Source organism: Zymoseptoria tritici, chromosome 1 (assembly GCF_000219625.1).
Source record: "Zymoseptoria tritici IPO323 chromosome 1, whole genome shotgun sequence".
In the NCBI taxonomy this organism is placed as follows: domain Eukaryota; kingdom Fungi; phylum Ascomycota; class Dothideomycetes; order Mycosphaerellales; family Mycosphaerellaceae; genus Zymoseptoria; species Zymoseptoria tritici.
Window position 1 is genome coordinate 543,237 of NC_018218.1, and position 17,426 is coordinate 560,662.

The 17,426-nt window shown below is 52.4% G+C and overlaps 4 protein-coding genes across 4 annotated transcripts; 2 read left to right on the forward strand and 2 right to left on the reverse strand.

Moving 5' to 3' along the window:
- Positions 1-1,736: 1,736 nt before the first annotated feature.
- MYCGRDRAFT_88700 (uncharacterized protein) lies at positions 1,737-3,404 on the reverse strand (the record flags this gene model as incomplete). The annotated part of the gene is made up of 1 exon (XM_003857707.1): positions 1,737-3,404. The coding sequence occupies one exon, from the start codon at positions 3,402-3,404 to the stop codon at positions 1,737-1,739; it is 1,668 nt and encodes a 555-aa protein (XP_003857755.1).
- A 2,250-nt stretch (positions 3,405-5,654) lies between these two features.
- MYCGRDRAFT_64973 (uncharacterized protein) lies at positions 5,655-6,921 on the forward strand (the record flags this gene model as incomplete). The annotated part of the gene is made up of 2 exons (XM_003855844.1): positions 5,655-6,149; positions 6,205-6,921. 2 exons carry the CDS (start codon positions 5,763-5,765, stop codon positions 6,919-6,921), a joined length of 1,104 nt encoding a protein of 367 aa, XP_003855892.1.
- Positions 6,922-7,306: 385 nt separating this feature from the next.
- MYCGRDRAFT_64976 (uncharacterized protein) lies at positions 7,307-9,097 on the forward strand (the record flags this gene model as incomplete). Its single annotated transcript, XM_003855845.1, has 1 exon — positions 7,307-9,097. One exon carries the CDS (start codon positions 7,307-7,309, stop codon positions 9,095-9,097), a length of 1,791 nt encoding a protein of 596 aa, XP_003855893.1.
- A 338-nt stretch (positions 9,098-9,435) lies between these two features.
- MYCGRDRAFT_64979 (Ca2+/calmodulin-dependent protein kinase) lies at positions 9,436-11,955 on the reverse strand (the record flags this gene model as incomplete). Its single annotated transcript, XM_003857706.1, has 4 exons — positions 9,436-10,603; positions 10,653-10,897; positions 11,026-11,073; positions 11,200-11,955. 4 exons carry the CDS (start codon positions 11,746-11,748, stop codon positions 9,436-9,438), a joined length of 2,010 nt encoding a protein of 669 aa, XP_003857754.1.
- Between the last annotated feature and the right edge of the window lie 5,471 nt (positions 11,956-17,426).

Consider the following 17,426-nt stretch of genomic DNA (forward strand, 5'->3'; position numbering starts at 1 on the left):
TCAAGAGCGTCCGTCATGTAGGAACCGAGCCAGTCGTTGACGTCCGCCGGAGATCAATCGCTCAGCTCCAGGTGGATTCTGTTCGCGAAACGATGTGTTCGCTAGAAGAGAGCACGATGCACGTGTCTGAACGCTCGGATTCTCAACGATAACCAACATCACATCGCATGGAAGCTATCAACCACGGCAATAAAAATTTGATCCTACTCCGTGCGGATGTGCACATCATCTGGGACCGCTCGGATTTCAGCATTGTACTCAATATGGATACCATGTCGGTGTGGCAATGGGTCGTGTACGTCCACAAGCCATCAGGCGAGCTGCATTATCTCTACCACAGCCCCGGCCGCTGCAGCCTGTCGAGGGCATCTGCCCCAGACTTGGCGAATGTTTGTAAAGGGTGAAAGTGTGGGTGAAGGCGAAGGAGTTCCACGAGAGGGCTGAGAGAACGATGCAAGCACCTGGATTTCTGGATCTATGGATGATTTCGATCACATATACGTGACCACGAACCCTGATTGGGAAGAAGTTTGTGAATCGCTCCGCTGGTAAGATGCCGGCGATGCTATCCTCTTTGGCGGGACGTTTGCGAATGTCTGTCGTTTCGACGAGGCTCCTATAAGTGGCAATAACACACGGAACGCGGACACGACTCCTGACTGAGAAGGATCGCGAGAGCAAGAATCACCATGATGGCACAGCCAGTCGAGTGCCCTGTCGCACGACCGTCCGCGAGGCTCTGTTCACTACGGATAAGAAGGTCGCTGGAAGTATGCTTCTCGAGAGTACCATGGCCGTCGAAGAAGGCACACCTTGTGCGAGACAGTCTTCTAATTCAAATCTCTCGACGAGTCCTCCCTCCATTCCTGTTGCAAGGTGAAAACTTTGCACACGCTGGAAAGTGCATGTTCGCACGGAGAGTGGTGCACACGTGGGTCGATCAAGTCGAGAACGAGAGACGAGGTGAGGTCTACACGACTCACCTGGCGGAGAGGGATGCACATTCATCCGGCGGAGGGGAAGAATACGCCAACTATACCCGCTTAGGTCGGTCGCCGTCGGAAAAGCCTCTCTCGAAGCCGGAGAGTGGTACACGCATGGCTTGCTCAAATCGTAAACGAGCAAAAAAGGTGATGTCTACACCACTTCACCTGGTAGAGAAAGATGCACAGTGATCTAGCGGAGGATGGTCAGGACATTAGGAAGTTTTACCACATCTCGAACGACCATGCCAAGCAAGTGTAGAAGAGCCGTCCCAGAAGATCTCTGATATGAGAAGCAAGCTCAGCATTCATATACAACAAAGCTTTTCCGACGATCTCAAAGTGGGTTTCGTTCGCAAAACAATGTGTTCGCAGGAGGAGAGAACGACGCACGCATGGGTCGGCGGGCGAAATCGATGGTCAAGATCACATAGACGTGAATACGACTCAAGCCCTCTGGCATTCAACTATCCTCCCGGCGCGTAGATCTTGTGGCTCGACATCGTCGGGCTCGGGCTCGGCGCAACTGTCATTCTCGTACTAAGGAACCTCACCTGGCTGAGAAATAGGACGCCTAGCGGGGAAGGCCATCAGAAGGGTGCTTTGAGAGCGATTGCATGCTTGTGGGATGGTGAGGGTTTTGATGCGAGACAGACGGTCGATCTGATGGAAAGATGTAACATGGACAGTGACAATTTGAATGCTTTTAAACTGGTTTGAAGATAGGACTACGAACCTACTGCACAAGTGATGCTACCGTCTTCCCCTCCGATCCTCCCTAAACCTCCTCTCCAACCCCATCAACTCATCGTGAATCGCAACAGTATCATCAACATACTCCCACGTCTTCAGCGCCTCCCTCTTCCGGCCCACCTCATTCGGACACCAAAAGTATCGATCGCCGTGCTCATGCTTCCCACATTCGTCCGCAGCCGCACCGCACGCGCACATCCTCAATTCCAGCGCACGGAAGAACCGCTCCAACGACCGGTCGAGAGCTTGCGCCATTCCTGGGCGGAAGAACGAGGCGCCGATGGGTAAGGTTGGGTTGCGGCGTGGTATGGCATCGTTTTCATCGGCCAGTTGCTCGCCGAGCAAAGTGTTGTGGATGTCGTCGAGCAGCTTGCGGCGGAAGCCAGCGGCAGTGTACTCGACTCCGTGCGCGTAGCGGAAGAAGGACTCTACGGAGAGGACGAGGGTGCGGAATTCCGGGGTGAAGTCTAGACGTTTATCAAATGGCTCGGCGGCGTCTTTGAGGTCGTCGCTAAAGAGGGTGAGCCAGATGTTGAAGAGTGCGGTCGGGTTGGTGATGCTGATGGTAGTGTCGGAGGTGATGGCGGATTTCTTATCGAGGTCGGAACAGGAACGCTGGAAGTTTTCCCAGTCTGTGTAGGAGTCGTCGGCGTGGAATACACCGTTCACTTCACCAAAGACGAGGAAGTCGAGCTGTGGTTTCGTGGTGAAGTATTTTGCGCGGCAGTGGGGACAGCAGGCTTCTTTCGGGCCCTTGGCTTCGCAGATTTGGAGGACGCAGTTGGCGCAGACGATGTGTTGGTCGTGGCCGCAGACGGCTGCGAGGACGACGGGGTGGTGGCCTGGTCTGATGAAATAATCCTCGGCGCACACTATGCAGGCACGATCGTCTTCTGGGAGTTGGTCAGTGTTGGCCGCGGTGGCGAGGTGCTGGAGTACTTGGCTGTACTTTGGGTGGCGCTGACGTCCGAACGCTGTTGCGCCAGCATGTAAGTTCCCTCCATGCTCTCGTTCGTCTTGCGGGTCGTAGTATTGAAAGGCGACGTGACGGCATGCTCGATCGGAATTGCGGTACACCACATCCTCAATGTCGATGCACCATTGTGGACGGTCTTGACCGAATAACAAGCCATCCGCATGCTGGAACTCCTCCGATGTCATTTCAAATTGGCAAACCAGGTCAGCGAGAGCGGGTGCTTCTGGCAGGCACTCTAGCCGGATCCTCACTCTAGCAACAGGATCGTCAGCTGTCAAATAGTTCACAATCCTGATCGTAGTCTCTCCTGGGAACTCTAATACCTCTTGCATAGTTTCCTGGAACGTTCTGCCAGGTTCGTTATTAGCTGATGGCCAGAAATTTTCGTCAAAGGGCCCTGTGCACTCGTAGTACGAGATCATGCTGGTTTCACTCTCATTCTCGCGACCAGCGCGAGCGGTGACAGCAGCATCAGGTACGAGAGGAAGAGTCGGGTCGAGTCGGGCTGCGACCCAGGATGGCGACATCATGGCCATGTGCTCGTCCGGATTGCACAACTCTTCAGAAGGGTGCTCGACGTGGACCCAATGTCTCTCTCCAGATACAGAGACAAGCGGCTTCGCAAGTTCCAAGGCCGGCTTGGTTTTGCTGAAGATTCTCTCGGCCACCTGGGAGGTCATTGATGAGGACATGGTTGCGGATGTTTGTGGATTTACACCCGCTGCAACGCATTGCGGCGAGCTACCGCCTCAAGTACTCCGAGCAGACCTGAACGCCAGGGAGAACAACCCATTGTGTATCGTAAAGTACAAAGACATTTGACGTTGGATTGACAAAGGCCATTGTAGGTCCAGTCGATCGCCAGGAGAGTCGGAGTACAATGCCAATGTCCTGGACAATAGAAGTAGTTGTGTATAAGAAGACAAAGAGAGTTGAGAATTTGGAGGTTGTGTATATTGAGGGAGATGAAAAATCACGTTGGAGGAAGGAAGGAAGAGGAAAGTACTTGACCTCAACAGCAAAGGTCCGCGACGAAGCTGATTCGAACCCCTTTGATGCGAATATGCGCATACGCCTCTGTTTTGAATCGTGACGCCCATTTTGCTCGCCAAGATCTCGCAGCGCCGTGAGACAGAGGCTTCAAGACAAAGCTATTGGTAGATCGACGTTCACTTTACCGCGTGACGTGGATGACAGCGGCGGGTTTGAAGCCGTATTCACGGTCTCGCGTGAATACCAACTCCGCCGGCAAGTCGTCAAAACGACCTTTGCCTCTTCGTCCTTGTAGTTTCATAGTCCATCAATATTCGGAACCTACGCAAGTCAGCCCAACACGAAGTTCCAAGCGTTCCTCCTAAAGCCGCCAGACAATAGCAACTGTACCCAATAGTAGCACGCACCGGCGCAGTCATGGCGAACCACATTGTCTTGACGTCCTACGATCTGACCCTCATTCACAACACGGAACGGGCATGTCTCATCCAGCCAAGCGACCAAGCATCTCGTAGACGACGGGTCTTCCCAGAGGTACAGACCTCAAACGACCCGTACGAGACACAAGAATACCTGCTCCCAAGGTTCTTCAAGACCCACAGCAAGATGAGAGGAGTAAATATCTCAGATGACATGCAGATCGCATTGTATAGAGCCGGTAGCACTTTCCTAGCGGTCGTGGTGTTTTGCAAGCCCGGAGACCCGGCGCCGTGGGTGCGAATCCGACGTACTACCGTATGGGACAAGACTGTCGAAGGGAATGACTGGGCGATGAGCGCGGAGTATGAAATGTCGCTGGCTGACTTCGACGAGCTCGATGAGTTTGTTCTTCCGGAGTGGCTTGAGGGTCTTTTCTCGATGGTTCGTCGAGAGACCATTCAGGCCCACGTGCATGTCGAGCAGAGGATTTTGCAAGCCGGAGTGAAGGATGCCTGGAGGGATGGTTGGAAGTCCGTCGAAGTTTCCGAAGATAAGCGAACGCCGGTGAAGGATGCAGCGGACCCGATATGTGCTGCTACTGATGAACCAAGAAAGCCTCGGACTCTGCCCTGGACGTACAGCCCAGCGCATGTGGCTGCAGCTCAAGTCCTGACAGAAGAGAGTGGTGAGGCTAGCGGGAGGATCGCGATCGACTTGACAATTCCCGTGATTGATCTTCCAAGGAGGCGGAGAACCTTCCCATGGCTGAGAGTCAAGGACGAGAAGACTCCAGTTGGGGCTGTGGTTGACTCAACGATGTCTCCGAGTGAGGCAATTAAGAGCAGGCGTCGAACCTTGCCGTGGTTGACAAAGGAGGACGAAGCCAAGTCGGCGCAGGTCGTGGTTGACTTGACAAGTCTTCCGAAAAAGCGACGGAGATTTCCCTGGATGACAAAGGAGGACAAATTCACTGCTGCTCCACTTCAAAGGAAGCGGCGGACATTGCCGTGGACAACGACGGAGGACGAGAGCACTTCTGCTCAGTCATCGCCGTGGGAGAGTAGCAAGAAGCGGAAGTTCTGAGAGAAGCCATCAGGACGAGTTGTTGCACTTTGTTTGAGCTGAATTGTCAGCGATACTTGAAGTCCATGTTGGCGAACGGATCGTCTGGTCACTCTGCTCGAGTCTCATGTGCCATAGCCGTAGCGATCAATCAAAATGTGTTCCAGACCCAGCTTCGTTTCAGGTAGTACGCTCAGCTCCTTGTCGCACACTTCCAAGACAGCTCATTGCAGCGCGGGGAATCGGCGACATGGATGCCTTCTACAGCATGTGAGTCTGTGGTACGGTCGATGAAAGCGTGTAACAACGTAAGTGAATGTCAGAGTTGATGTTGTCAAGAAGACGGAGACTTTTGGCGTCGACAAGGCTGAGACAACGTTGGACCACGGACCCCTGACGTCGGGACTGATCGGCGACTGGAGCTCAAGCCACGCGTGCTCTTGCTGTTGCACCTCATCGTCGCTGCCTCAACTTGTCTTCTCTACCACAACGACATACCATGATAGAGCTATCGTAGGCTCATTGCCTCATATCCTACAACAACATATCAAACGACATCACACAACACCACCAACATGGCAGAACCGATGTCCATCTTCCGCATTCTGGGCGACGTCTCCCACTCGGCCTCGAAATGCATCCTCATCTGGTCCATCCACAGCAACAAATCCGCCGAGGGCGTCTCCCTCCTCACTCAACTCCTCTACGCCCTCGTCTTCTGTACGCGGTACCTCGACATCCTATGGGTGCCTCCAACATGGAGCTTGTGGAACTTTGTGCTCAAGATCTTGTACATCGCGACATCGCTGTATACCATCTTCCTCATGATGCGAGTGCACGCTCGTACCAGGGAGAAGGAGTATGGCTGGAAACTGGCGATATGGAGTCTGGCAGGGAGTGTGATCAGCGCGCCGTTGGTGAGCTTGCTGTTCAATGGGTGGAAGCGGTCGACGTTGTTCGAGGTAAGGAATGACACCACCCTAAATGACACCCTTCCTCTAATCCTCTGGTGTCTAGATCTTTTGGACCTTCAGCATCATCCTCGAATCCGTCTGTGTCCTCCCTCAACTCCTCCTCCTCCGCCAAACCACCGTTCCAACCGTCATCGACTCCTTCTACCTCGTCACCCTGGGCGCCTATCGCTTCTTCTATATCCCCAACTGGATCGTGCGGTACGCTTCCACCGGAAAATTCGATCCGATCTCGTTCATCTTCGGCCTGATACAGACCGCGTTGTACATCGACTTCGCGTGGGTCTACTGGTCGCGGCAGAGGGTCAAGTTGCGGAATGGAGGGGTGGTGGACAGCGATGATCTGAGCAAGAGCTTCATCGTCAAGCGATTCATTGGACGTAGAGGGAACAGGAATAGCGCGGATGAAGATGATGGAGACGGTGTGGCCGATCCCAGCGTTGAAGCTCTTTCACGGCAAGAAAATGGCACTGTGAGACCGACGCCGGGCCGCAGTGGAAGGAGTTGGGGTGCTAGAGGCATCAGCGTATCGGCGGACACTCCAGAGGACGACTACAACGATGGCGCGGCGGCAGATGCTCAAATGGTGGATCCGTCGCATTTCGAGGACGGAAGCGATGATGATGTGGACGCTCCGCCGCCGCCAGCGAAGGACGATACGAACAAGAAGCCTGCAGCGCCTAAGAAGGACATCGATGAGGAGGACGACGACGATCCCTTCGAGAGCAGTGCGACAGAGTGGCAAGACGGAGGGTCCAAGTAGGCGAGTTGGTGTTGTGTAATGTCGTTATGATACCCTGCTTGAAGCTGAAATTGGAAGTCTTCCCTACGCAGTGCTCTTTCGTGGACTTCGCTCAGCAGTCCATGAGTCTTCGGACGATACACGGCGAAGCAGAAATGAAGAACAATGTTCAACCTCCAGCATTCAACCCCTTTGAGCCATTGCATCCGCTTAACCTTCCAACCGTGGCGTCGGGTCATCTTTCATGCGGAGAAGCACTCCACATCTGCGGGGTGTGGAGCTGCGTCAATAATCCCATCTTCGTTGGCTGTCGATTGTCCGTTCTACTTCAACGTCCATTGAAGCCGCAGAAGGGTTGCAGAGTACATATTCACTCCTCGGAACCAACTCATCGATCCTACCCATCATGGCCAACAAGCAGGACCCCCCAATCCCGGAAGAACCTCGCTACCTGCACTTCAAAAACTCCCAACCCGGCTCAGGCCTCAATCGCTTCTCCTCCACCCTCACTCGCGAACATGACTACCCTGCCGCTCAAGCAATGCTCTACGCAGCCGGCGTACCCAACGAGCACGTCCTCAAAACCTACCCGCAAGTCGGCATCGCCTCGGTCTGGTGGGAGGGAAACCCGTGCAACACCCACCTCCTCGACATTGGCAAGGAAGTCAAGCGATGTATCGAGAAGCAAGAGATGTTAGGCTGGCAGTACAACACCGTGGGTGTGAGTGATGGCATCGCAATGGGCAGCGAGGGAATGCGATTCAGTCTGCAGACTCGGGAGTTGATCGCAGATAGCGTAGAGACAGTGACATGTGCACAAGCTCACGACGCAACCATTGCAATCCCTGGTTGTGACAAGAACATGCCCGGGGTCATCATGGGCATGACCCGCCACAACCGTCCTTCACTCATGATCTACGGCGGATCAATCAACCCGGGCTACTCCAAACTCCTCAAAAAACCCATCAACATCGCCTCTGTCTACGAAGCCCACGGAGCCTACATCTACGACACCCTCAAAAACCCCTCCGACCCTTCTCAAACCAAAGAAGACCTCCTCAAAGACATCGAACAAAACGCCTGTCCTACCTCCGGCGCTTGCGGCGGCATGTTCACCGCCAACACCATGGCCACAGCAATCGAAACACTCGGCCTCACTCTCCCGGGCTCCTCCTCCACACCCGCCACATCCCCTGCCAAAATGCGCGAGTGCGCCAAAGCGGCAGAAGCCATCAAAATCTGTATGGAACAAAACATCCGTCCCCGCGACTGCCTCACCAAACCCGCCTTTGAAAACGCTCTGGTCATGATGATGGCCCTCGGAGGTTCCACCAACGGCGTGCTCCACCTCCTCGCCATGGCAGGAACCGCAGAAATCGACCTCACTCTCGCCGACTTCCAGCGGGTCTCCGACAAAGTCCCTTTCATCGCGGACATCGCCCCATCAGGGAAATACCTCATGGTCGACCTCTACGAAATCGGCGGCATCCCGTCCGTTCAAAAACTCCTCATCGCCGCGGGTCTCCTCAACGGAAACACAATCACCATCACCGGCAAGACTCTCGCGCAAAACGTCGAGTCCTGGCCGAGTTTAAAGCAAGGCCAGGAAATCATCCGCAGTTTAGATGATCCCATCAAACCCACCGGACACCTCGAAATCCTGTACGGGAACCTCGCGCCCAATGGCGCCGTGGCGAAGATAACGGGGAAAGAAGGGATGGTCTTCACCGGCAAGGCGAGGGTGTTTAATAAAGAACACGAACTCGACGACGCCCTCAACTCTGGCTCGATCCCCAGGGACGAGAACCTCGTGTTGGTCGTCCGCTACGAAGGACCGAAAGGTGGACCCGGTATGCCAGAACAACTGAAAGCTTCCGCTGCCATCATGGGCGCGGGACTCACCAACATATCCCTCATCACAGACGGGAGGTATTCCGGTGCGTCGCACGGTTTCATCGTCGGGCATATTTCACCAGAGGCGGCGGTGGGGGGACCGATTGCGGTAGTGGAGGACGGGGATGTGATTACGATTGATGCGGAGAGGAATGTGATTGAGATGGATGTAACACCTGAGGAGTTGGAGGGGAGGTTGAAAGGGTGGAAGGCGCCGAGGATGCCGGTTACGAGGGGGGTTTTGGCGAAGTATGCGAGGTTGGTGGGGGATGCGAGTACGGGAGCTATGACGGATTTGTTTTGAGAGAGCAGATGGATGGGAGAGTATCTAGAGGGTGGAGATGGTGAGGACATGGAATCAGGACATGTACATATCGCCCAGTTACAAAATTGCAGGAGATGGGGTTTCAGTCAAAAGTCTCTTTTCGAACGTCTAATTAGATGCTCGCGCTCACACAGCTCTTCCGTCTTCTAGCAGAACGAGAAACCCGTGAATGAACAAAAAAACGCCCTGTTGTCTGCACGTACGCACGCAAACCACTCGTGCTACTCATCAACGCAAATAGAAATGTTGAAAACGCCTCGCATGCAGTCCAAATCACGTCCCACACCCCTCCCGTTTTCTCAACTCCTCAACCCCTCCTATTGCACGACTTGCTCCTGCCTCAATCCACTCGGCCCAGCGTCCTTTTTCCCTCTCCGTCCCAACAACGTAGCATTGTCCAAACTCAGCTCAAAGGCTCCAGCCTTATTCCTCACCTGCCTCTTCGCCGCCGCCGCGACTTCCGGCGAGTGCTGTCCATATCCCTTCGCCGCTGGAGCAGCCCTGGGAGCATTCTGCTGTCTCGCCTGCGCCGCGGCCGACAAGCTCGTGTTGCGCATTTGCTTCTCCATACCGCCCACATCCGGCGCCGCACCCGACTTGGGAACTTTCGCCGGTGGAGCTTGCTGATTGCTGTCGTACGGCTGGGAGAAGCCGCCCTCGTCTTCGTCGTCGTCGCCGTAGTCTTCATCCAAAGCGTTGAGGGAGTTCATCTGGTTGCCGCCGCGGTAGCCTTGCTTAAAGTTCTTGCGGCGTTTGCCTTCTTCCTCTTGTCGGTGGACGGAGTAGCCGACGTCGAAGACCTCTCGTAGGTTGACGGCGCCGGGAGAGCGGAAGTCCATGCGGCGGTTGTTCTCTTCGAGGTAGGCGAAGTCGGGTTTGAGCGGCGAGGCGCTCTTGTCGCCAGCTGACATTTGACCTTGGCGAACGTGCAGGGGTGTGGCGAGAGGTGGAGCATCGAGGGCGGCTGTGGTGGCTTCGTCGGAACCACGGATCCAGGGGTGGGCCAGGAATTGGTTGATATCGTAGCGCTTCTCGGGATCGACGGTGAGGAGGTGGGAGACGAGATCCTGCGCGGATTTGGAAATGTCGTCCCACCAAGGAGAGAGGAAGGTGTATTGACCACGTGCAACCTTTTCAGTCAGGACTTGGATGGATTCGTCGTAGAAGGGTGGGAAACCGCAGAGGAGAGTGTAGAGCACACAGCCGAGCGCCCACATGTCGACACTCTTGGAGTAGCGCTCATCCTTGACGATTTCGGGTGCTGTATATCCGACTGTACCGCAAGGTGTCATAGTTTGGCTGTCCCAAATGACCTTGGAAAGGCCAAAGTCGGCAATCTTGATTGTGCCGATTCCGCCCGCTCCTTGTCCTCGAATGAATTCGCCCTCGTCAGCCTTGTCTTCGTCCTCGGGCCCCTTAGGCTTTGGATTTCTTGTTGGTACGAATGGAACAGGGTAGAAGAGTAAATTCTCGGGTTTGATGTCGCTGTGGGGTGTTAGTATCTTACACTTAATGCGCTTTTGGGACGACTCACCGATGAACAACGCCAGCCTCCTCGTGCAGATACTGCAATGCATCGGCAACCTGCGTGATGACATGTCGTGATAAATCCTCACTGAAGTAGGTCAGGCGGACGATCTGGTGGAACAGTTCGCCACCGGGACATAATTCGAGGATGATGTAGTAGTATTGGCGAGACTCGGAAAAGTCGACCAGCTTGACGACATTCGGGTGGTCGAGCTGTCGCATGATCTGAACTTCCTTCAAAATGTTGGCGCGCTGCAATGAGATCGTGACGTCAGCATGTGTTCATTGTGTTTTGTTTCGAGAAGAGCGACGACGAGAAGTGAAGAGAGAAGGTATGTGAAGATCAAATGTGTAGTGTGAGAACAGAAAGTATTGCGCACCTCAACGCCCTTGGGCGCCTTCTTTTCGTAGTCCGGATGTAGCACGCCCTAACAGGCACATGTGTTGGTAGATGTTCAATGGTGAAAACTGCAAGGAGAGGCATCGAGAGCGTAGTGCAATTGCGGGATGATGATGACGGGCAGGATAGGAAAGCTGCTCGTAACCAGGCTTACCTGTGTCGAGTTCATCTCAAACTTCCGCACCACCTTGATCGCGACCTGGTCGTAGACGTGTTGAGTGTCCTTGGCACGGTAGACATTGCTGAAAGCGCCGTCGCCCATCTTCTCGACCAGTGTCCATCGCTCCAGGCCTGGGTAGCGAGGAAGTTTGCCTTTGCTCTCACGTTCCTCAGCCACTATCCGTTCCAGTACTTGTGGGTCGTAGTCCTTTTGCTTTTGTTCTCTCTTTTGGTGGCCATCGACGGCGCCCGCGGCGGCGTGACCGGCCTTGGCAGCTTGATTCCGATTGTCGACGGCGGCAGCGGAGTAGGCATCTTGATGTTGGCCACCGCCTTGTAAAGGCTGGTGATGGTACACGTTCGGGTCGCTCATGCCGTAATTCTGATGTTGCTGCTGCACTTGTTGCGGCTGTGCGTTGTTGAAGCGTTGCTGTTGTGCGTGGACGTTGGAGACGTGAGTGGTGGCCTGGTCGGGAGGAGTTCGACCGTCACGGGCCTGCTTGCCATGGCGGATGAAGTTTTTGAGGTTCTGTATCGTCGACATGGTGGCGGTTTGTCTGTGGTTAGAATTGGGTGGCTGCGAAAGTGGGCAGCGCGTGGTGGGGGGAGGAATGCTCCCAGTGTGATGTGTGAGGGGGTCGGTGACGGTATGGAGGGTGGAGGCCGAGAACAATGAAGGAAGAAAGACGTCGTCGTCGGTGGTGGTGGAGACGGGAGTGAGAGAGAGAGATGTCGTCGTCGGTCGGTCGGGTTCTGGATGATGGATGATGGATGATGGATGATGGATGATGTCTTTTCGGTGGATGTTGCAGTGAGGTGACGATGTTCGCGTGGTGCGCCGGACAAGCCGTGCGCGGTGACGTCGCCACGCAGCCCACATCGAAACCTTGAAGTTGGGAGGAGCATCATTGGAGAAATGATATCAGCAATATTGTTGCTCCAACAGTTCATGGTATACCAACTCGTCGTCCGCGATGGAGAGCATGTTGGAGAGAGCAACAATCACATATGCTACAGGACACGCCATGTACGGGACCATATTCAAGTGCATGGCATTGGGAGAAGCAGCGTCCATTCGTTCATGCCTCGACAATTCCCACAGACCGGCCAACCCTGTCCATCTCCTTGATCGAATACGCCATGTTATCACTCTCTGAGACGAGGATACGCGTGCTTGTGAATCGTATCGTCACAACAACAGCACTGCCTGGAATAGGACATTGATGCCCAATGCCAGAAGGGAACACCGTGGCTTCTTGCGTGATTTCTCGCATATGATCATCTGACGGGTCAAGCAAGGTTGAGCCAAGTTGAGGCAGAAAAGCCTCCTCGCGTTAGGGCACGTTCGGAGAATCTTCACGCTTCATTCAGCGTCATATATATGAGGTTACCGAACGCCAAATTGCAGCTGATTAATATAGCGTTAGTTGAATGTAGTTACCGAATAGTTGTGAGTATGTGAGGCTAGCGTAAATAAGGCTATCTTACCGCTGTATATTATGCAAAGTTTAATTCACTTCGGCTTGCCCTTTTAGGCAATCCGGAGCTAATATAAGGCAGTTGCGTAAACTAGACCTTAACACCTCTATTTCGCAGTAATTTATAGCTATTCGGCTATATTGTAGGCCCTTGCAGGGCTATATATTACCTTATGTTACTACTACTACTACTACTACCTTCTAACACTAATAACACTACGCACACCCGCTTTCTTACCCTTACCGGTAGTAGCCGCCCCCCCCCCCCTTAGCCGCCGACGACGAGAACGACGAGAACGACGAGAATTGCTTGATTGTGCGTCTACGGCAGGGCTCTTAGCTATATATATATTATTACTACTACTACTGCTACCCTCTAATAATAACAACACTACGTATACCCGCTTTCTTACCCTTACCGGTGGTCGGCGGTAGTAGTAGTCTAGCCGACGTACTCTTACTCTATACTGGTGGTAGTGCTGCCGCCCCCCCCCTCGACAAGTTAAAGGAGTTTCTAGCGCTCTTATTAGCCAGCCGTTTAACACCGGATTCGGCGTTTCTAGCGTTCGTACGAGTCGTTTGCGCGAGTAAGAGATATCCGGCGGTCGTGCTAGTAGATACTGCGAGAAATAGATAAGATAGCTCGTTTAACCGGCATCGATAAGGTAGTGTTAGAAGCGGCTATTACCGCGGCTGTGCACGTTGTTAACTGCTATAGCTATAACTATCTTAACTTTGCTAGTAACAGGGCTGCATATGAACAACAGACGCACGCCGGTACGAGGATTACGAGCCATCTGTTAAACAACGAGGTAGACTTGTTTAAGACCTGTCGAATTAACACGGCCACATTCTATACGTTGCTGCAGAAGCTCGTCGACGCCGGTGGACTAGATTCGAGCCGTTATCTAACTGCCGCAGAGCGCTTAATGCACTTCTTATATATCGTCGGCTATAGCGTTACGTATTATAGCGTCTACCTTGTGTTTAAACGGTCGACTTCTACCGTTAGTAAGAGCTTCTATATAGTCCTTAAAGCAATCCTTTAGCTGTACGACAAATACGTAAAGGAGCCGGATTACTAGCAGCCTATGCCGGAGCGTTTGAGGGCGGCTAAATACACCGAATTCCGGTCGGCAGTTAGAGCCCTTAATAGTACGCACATTGCTGCTCGTGTGCCGGCAGCAGAGGCTATAGCATAGCGCAATCGCAAGGGTGCCTTAACGCAGAATGTCCTCGCTATCGTCGACTTTAACATGCTGTTTACGTATGTCCTTGTAGGCTGGGAGGGCTCTGCGAACGACTAGCGTATAATAAACGAGGCTCGATAGAGTAACTCGTTTGGCAAGGAACTGCCGGCTAACAAGTACTACCTTGCGGACGCTAGATACAACAACACCGGACTCACCTTAACGCTATATCGCGGCACACGTTATTACTTAAAGGAGTGGCTTGTAGGTAACTAGCGGCCGACGTCTAAAGAGGAGCTGTTTAATCTCCGCTATTCGTCCTTAAGGAACATCGTTAAGCGAGCGTTTGGTGTGTTTAAGATGCGGTAGGGGATTATAAGGAGAGCCGGTAGCCCTTACTTCGACATAGACTGCTAAGTAGACCTGTTCTTAGCCTTAGTAGTGCTTTACAACTTCATCCGGCTTTACAACCCCTCGGACGAGCTGTTCGCGGACGAGGAGCGTCGCATAGCTACTTCGCAGCCGCCAAGGGCAGGAGTACCGCACTACAACTAGATAGCTAATGTCGACGATAATAGAGATAAGGGCTTAATAGACGACCGGCGTAAGACTATTGCGAAGGCTATGTGGGAGCAATATAAGGAGGAATTGGCAAGGCGTAGTCATTCGATCTAAGAATTGCCGCTCTAAGGGGGGGGCTCTCGTCGTCCGAAATTCGAGAAGTAGGAGAAATCTGTTAATTATTAAGAACATTACTAATATACAACCGTTTATTACGATTTCTTTATCTGCGTATAGCCCTTAATGTACACAACAATCGCCGTCGTACAAATGTGTCGTGGCGGTGGCCGTGTAGTGTTTAATATACAGGGGGGTGTTGTTGTTGTTGTTAGAAGATTTCTTAATAATTATTAAAGATAAAGTTTAACAGCCCGGAGCTCGCTCCGGTGGAGGACAACCCCGCGAAGTTAATAGATTTCAGTACGTGACGGGCGCAACATGGATTTCAGCTGCGGGGCGGGGAAACCTCGGCTTGGCTAGAGCTAATAAGAGCACTGGAAATCCTCGAAAACTAACAACACCCTCACCAAAACTATTGGTATAGCCCCACTTTAATCTAGCTTTAAAATTCGTCGAATCCAGCAGAATCTTAGCCGTATTTACCACATTTCTAGTCCTCTCGAGGGTGCGGGAGCATCCGCTTAGCTAGCAACAGAGATATATCAATAAACCATGAACTCCTCACGACCTATTAGCTTAATAACCACACGGTGGAATATATTTATATTAATATCTGATGTATATATGTATCTATTAAAGACGTAGTGAAGTCGTTATAGTCCGAAAAAAATCGTGTGGCGGATAGTTAAGCACCTACTATCGAACGACGCTGTTAGCTTGCTCCGCGCTAATTGCCCTTCAAACCCTCCCTTATTTTACAGAGCGCGTCGACGTCCAGCTCCATGTTGTCGCTAATGTCGATAATGTGCGTCAACTAGCTGAAGAGCGAGCTGTTGTAGAAGTACCTGGCCGACGTAGGGTTAATGTCGAAGCCCTGGCTAATGTTAAGATACATGCGCTAGGTTATTAGTAGTCGCTCCTTGTCGATTAGATCCATTGCTCGATAAGGCTAGTCGACCGGCACGAGGCTGGCAAACGCATCCTTAAGAGCGTTACTAAGCACCTTCGCACTAGTGCTTCGTTACGCTCTAAACGAGGGCGGAGGTGCCGGAGTTAGTAGCTGCTTAGTAGACTTCCGCTTCTTGCGAACGAGGCTATTCTTATCGACATCGAAGGGGTCGTTATCGTCGTCGTCCGCTAGAGCCTGAGACTTAGCTAAAGTCGCTGTTGTTACTGTTGTTGCTGCAGCTAGAGTAGTTGGTGCTGCTACGGCGGCTAGAGTAGTTAGTGCTACTGCGGCGGCTAGCTCGTCGTCGTCGTCGTAGGTTACTATTCTCGAATTGCGGTCTCTCTTCGTTCGCGCGTGCTTACCGGTAGCAATCTTCTTGTTAAAGATTACCGCATACTACTTAACCTAGGGGCATGGCCGGTGCCGCAGCTTCGTAGCATGCTTGTAGCTATTAGCCTTTAAGTAATCGTCCTAGACCCTATTAGATGCCGTAATAGTTCTATCGCTCTTAACGCCGAATCCGGAGACATCTTGTAGGATAATGTATGCCGAATATACGCTCTTAATAGCCGTTATCTTGCTCTAAATAGACGACTATGCAACTAGTTGCTCGGCCATCTCGGAGAGCGTGCTAATAAGGTGCTGTCTGCCCTTAGGCTTAAGGTTTTAGTCGGTGTAGTTGTTCTGCTCGATCTAACGCGTCTAGTAGGTTACTAGGAATGTCTCTATTGCGGTCGTCTAGTTTACTGCCTTAGTACGCTTGCTCTTGCTATAGCTCTAGCTCTAACTCTGCTTCTGGCTCTAAGCAATAGCTAATATAATAGCATCTGCGGCGATAGATGCGATCTTCTTATTATCCGTAAGAGGCTGGCTCCGGCTCTAGCTATAAGGCTGGCTCTAAGCACTAGCTAGTAGCTAAGAGCCGACTTAAGAGTCGTTAATACGTTAAGAGTCGTCAAAGTCGTGCAGCGACTGCGTGTTAGCGAGAAACTCGTCCTCGAATAGCTAAGAATCCGACTCTCTAAGCAGGTAGGGGTCGATCTAAGGCTTAGGGGTAGAGTATTAAGAGGTTATGTTAACGGGCTCGAATCTTAATAGTTTTACGGCGGAAAATAATAGTTAGTAGCCCAAACGAGAGCGCTTAATATCTTCTGTCGTTCTAGCATAGCGCTAGTATTTATATAGGTCGTAGTAGTAGATGTTTGATAGTGTGAATGTTGTATAAGAATACGCGAATCCTTAAAATGTGACGAATTTGATATTGCGGCTCTACCCGCGGAGTGCGGCTAGACCCGCTTTTGAATAAAAACCGAGGTTTACCGAACGACAATAGCAACAACATCTACCTTTAGACCTCTTAGTGGACGACGAGGCGCCCTTATTTAGCGTTAGTCTTACAGCATTATATCACGCTATCTGAGGGTAATTCAGTCCGCGTCAGACAGCCCTGTGGCCATATGAGGCAGTCTCATAAGATCGATAAACGAGGCTGGAAAATTCTCCGAACGAGCCCTTAGAACTAGCTTCGGAGCAACTTTGATGCCCCAGGACATCTCAGTCTAGACTCTCACTATTGCTCATTAGCAGTAGCAGAAGCCATCCGCGGAGCCTCAATATCATCCTCAAAAGCAAACATCCTATCTTTGGTGGTCATCATCCTTCAACATCCACACACCATCTCACGCAACGTCTGGACGTTCACTCATCGTCACCACCGTCATCATCGTTGCCGTCCGCTCTCCTGACATCGACGCCTCCCAAAGCATCGACGCTGTGAGCTTCAACTATCTGCGGGGCTGTCAATAAAATAGTGCAAGCAATACACAACCCTCTCGCTCTGCCTGCAATCGGACCTTGTCGAACTGTGCCATCTTCCACAACACATGTCTTTCACATTGGGCGCATGTCGAAGCTGACGTAGGTG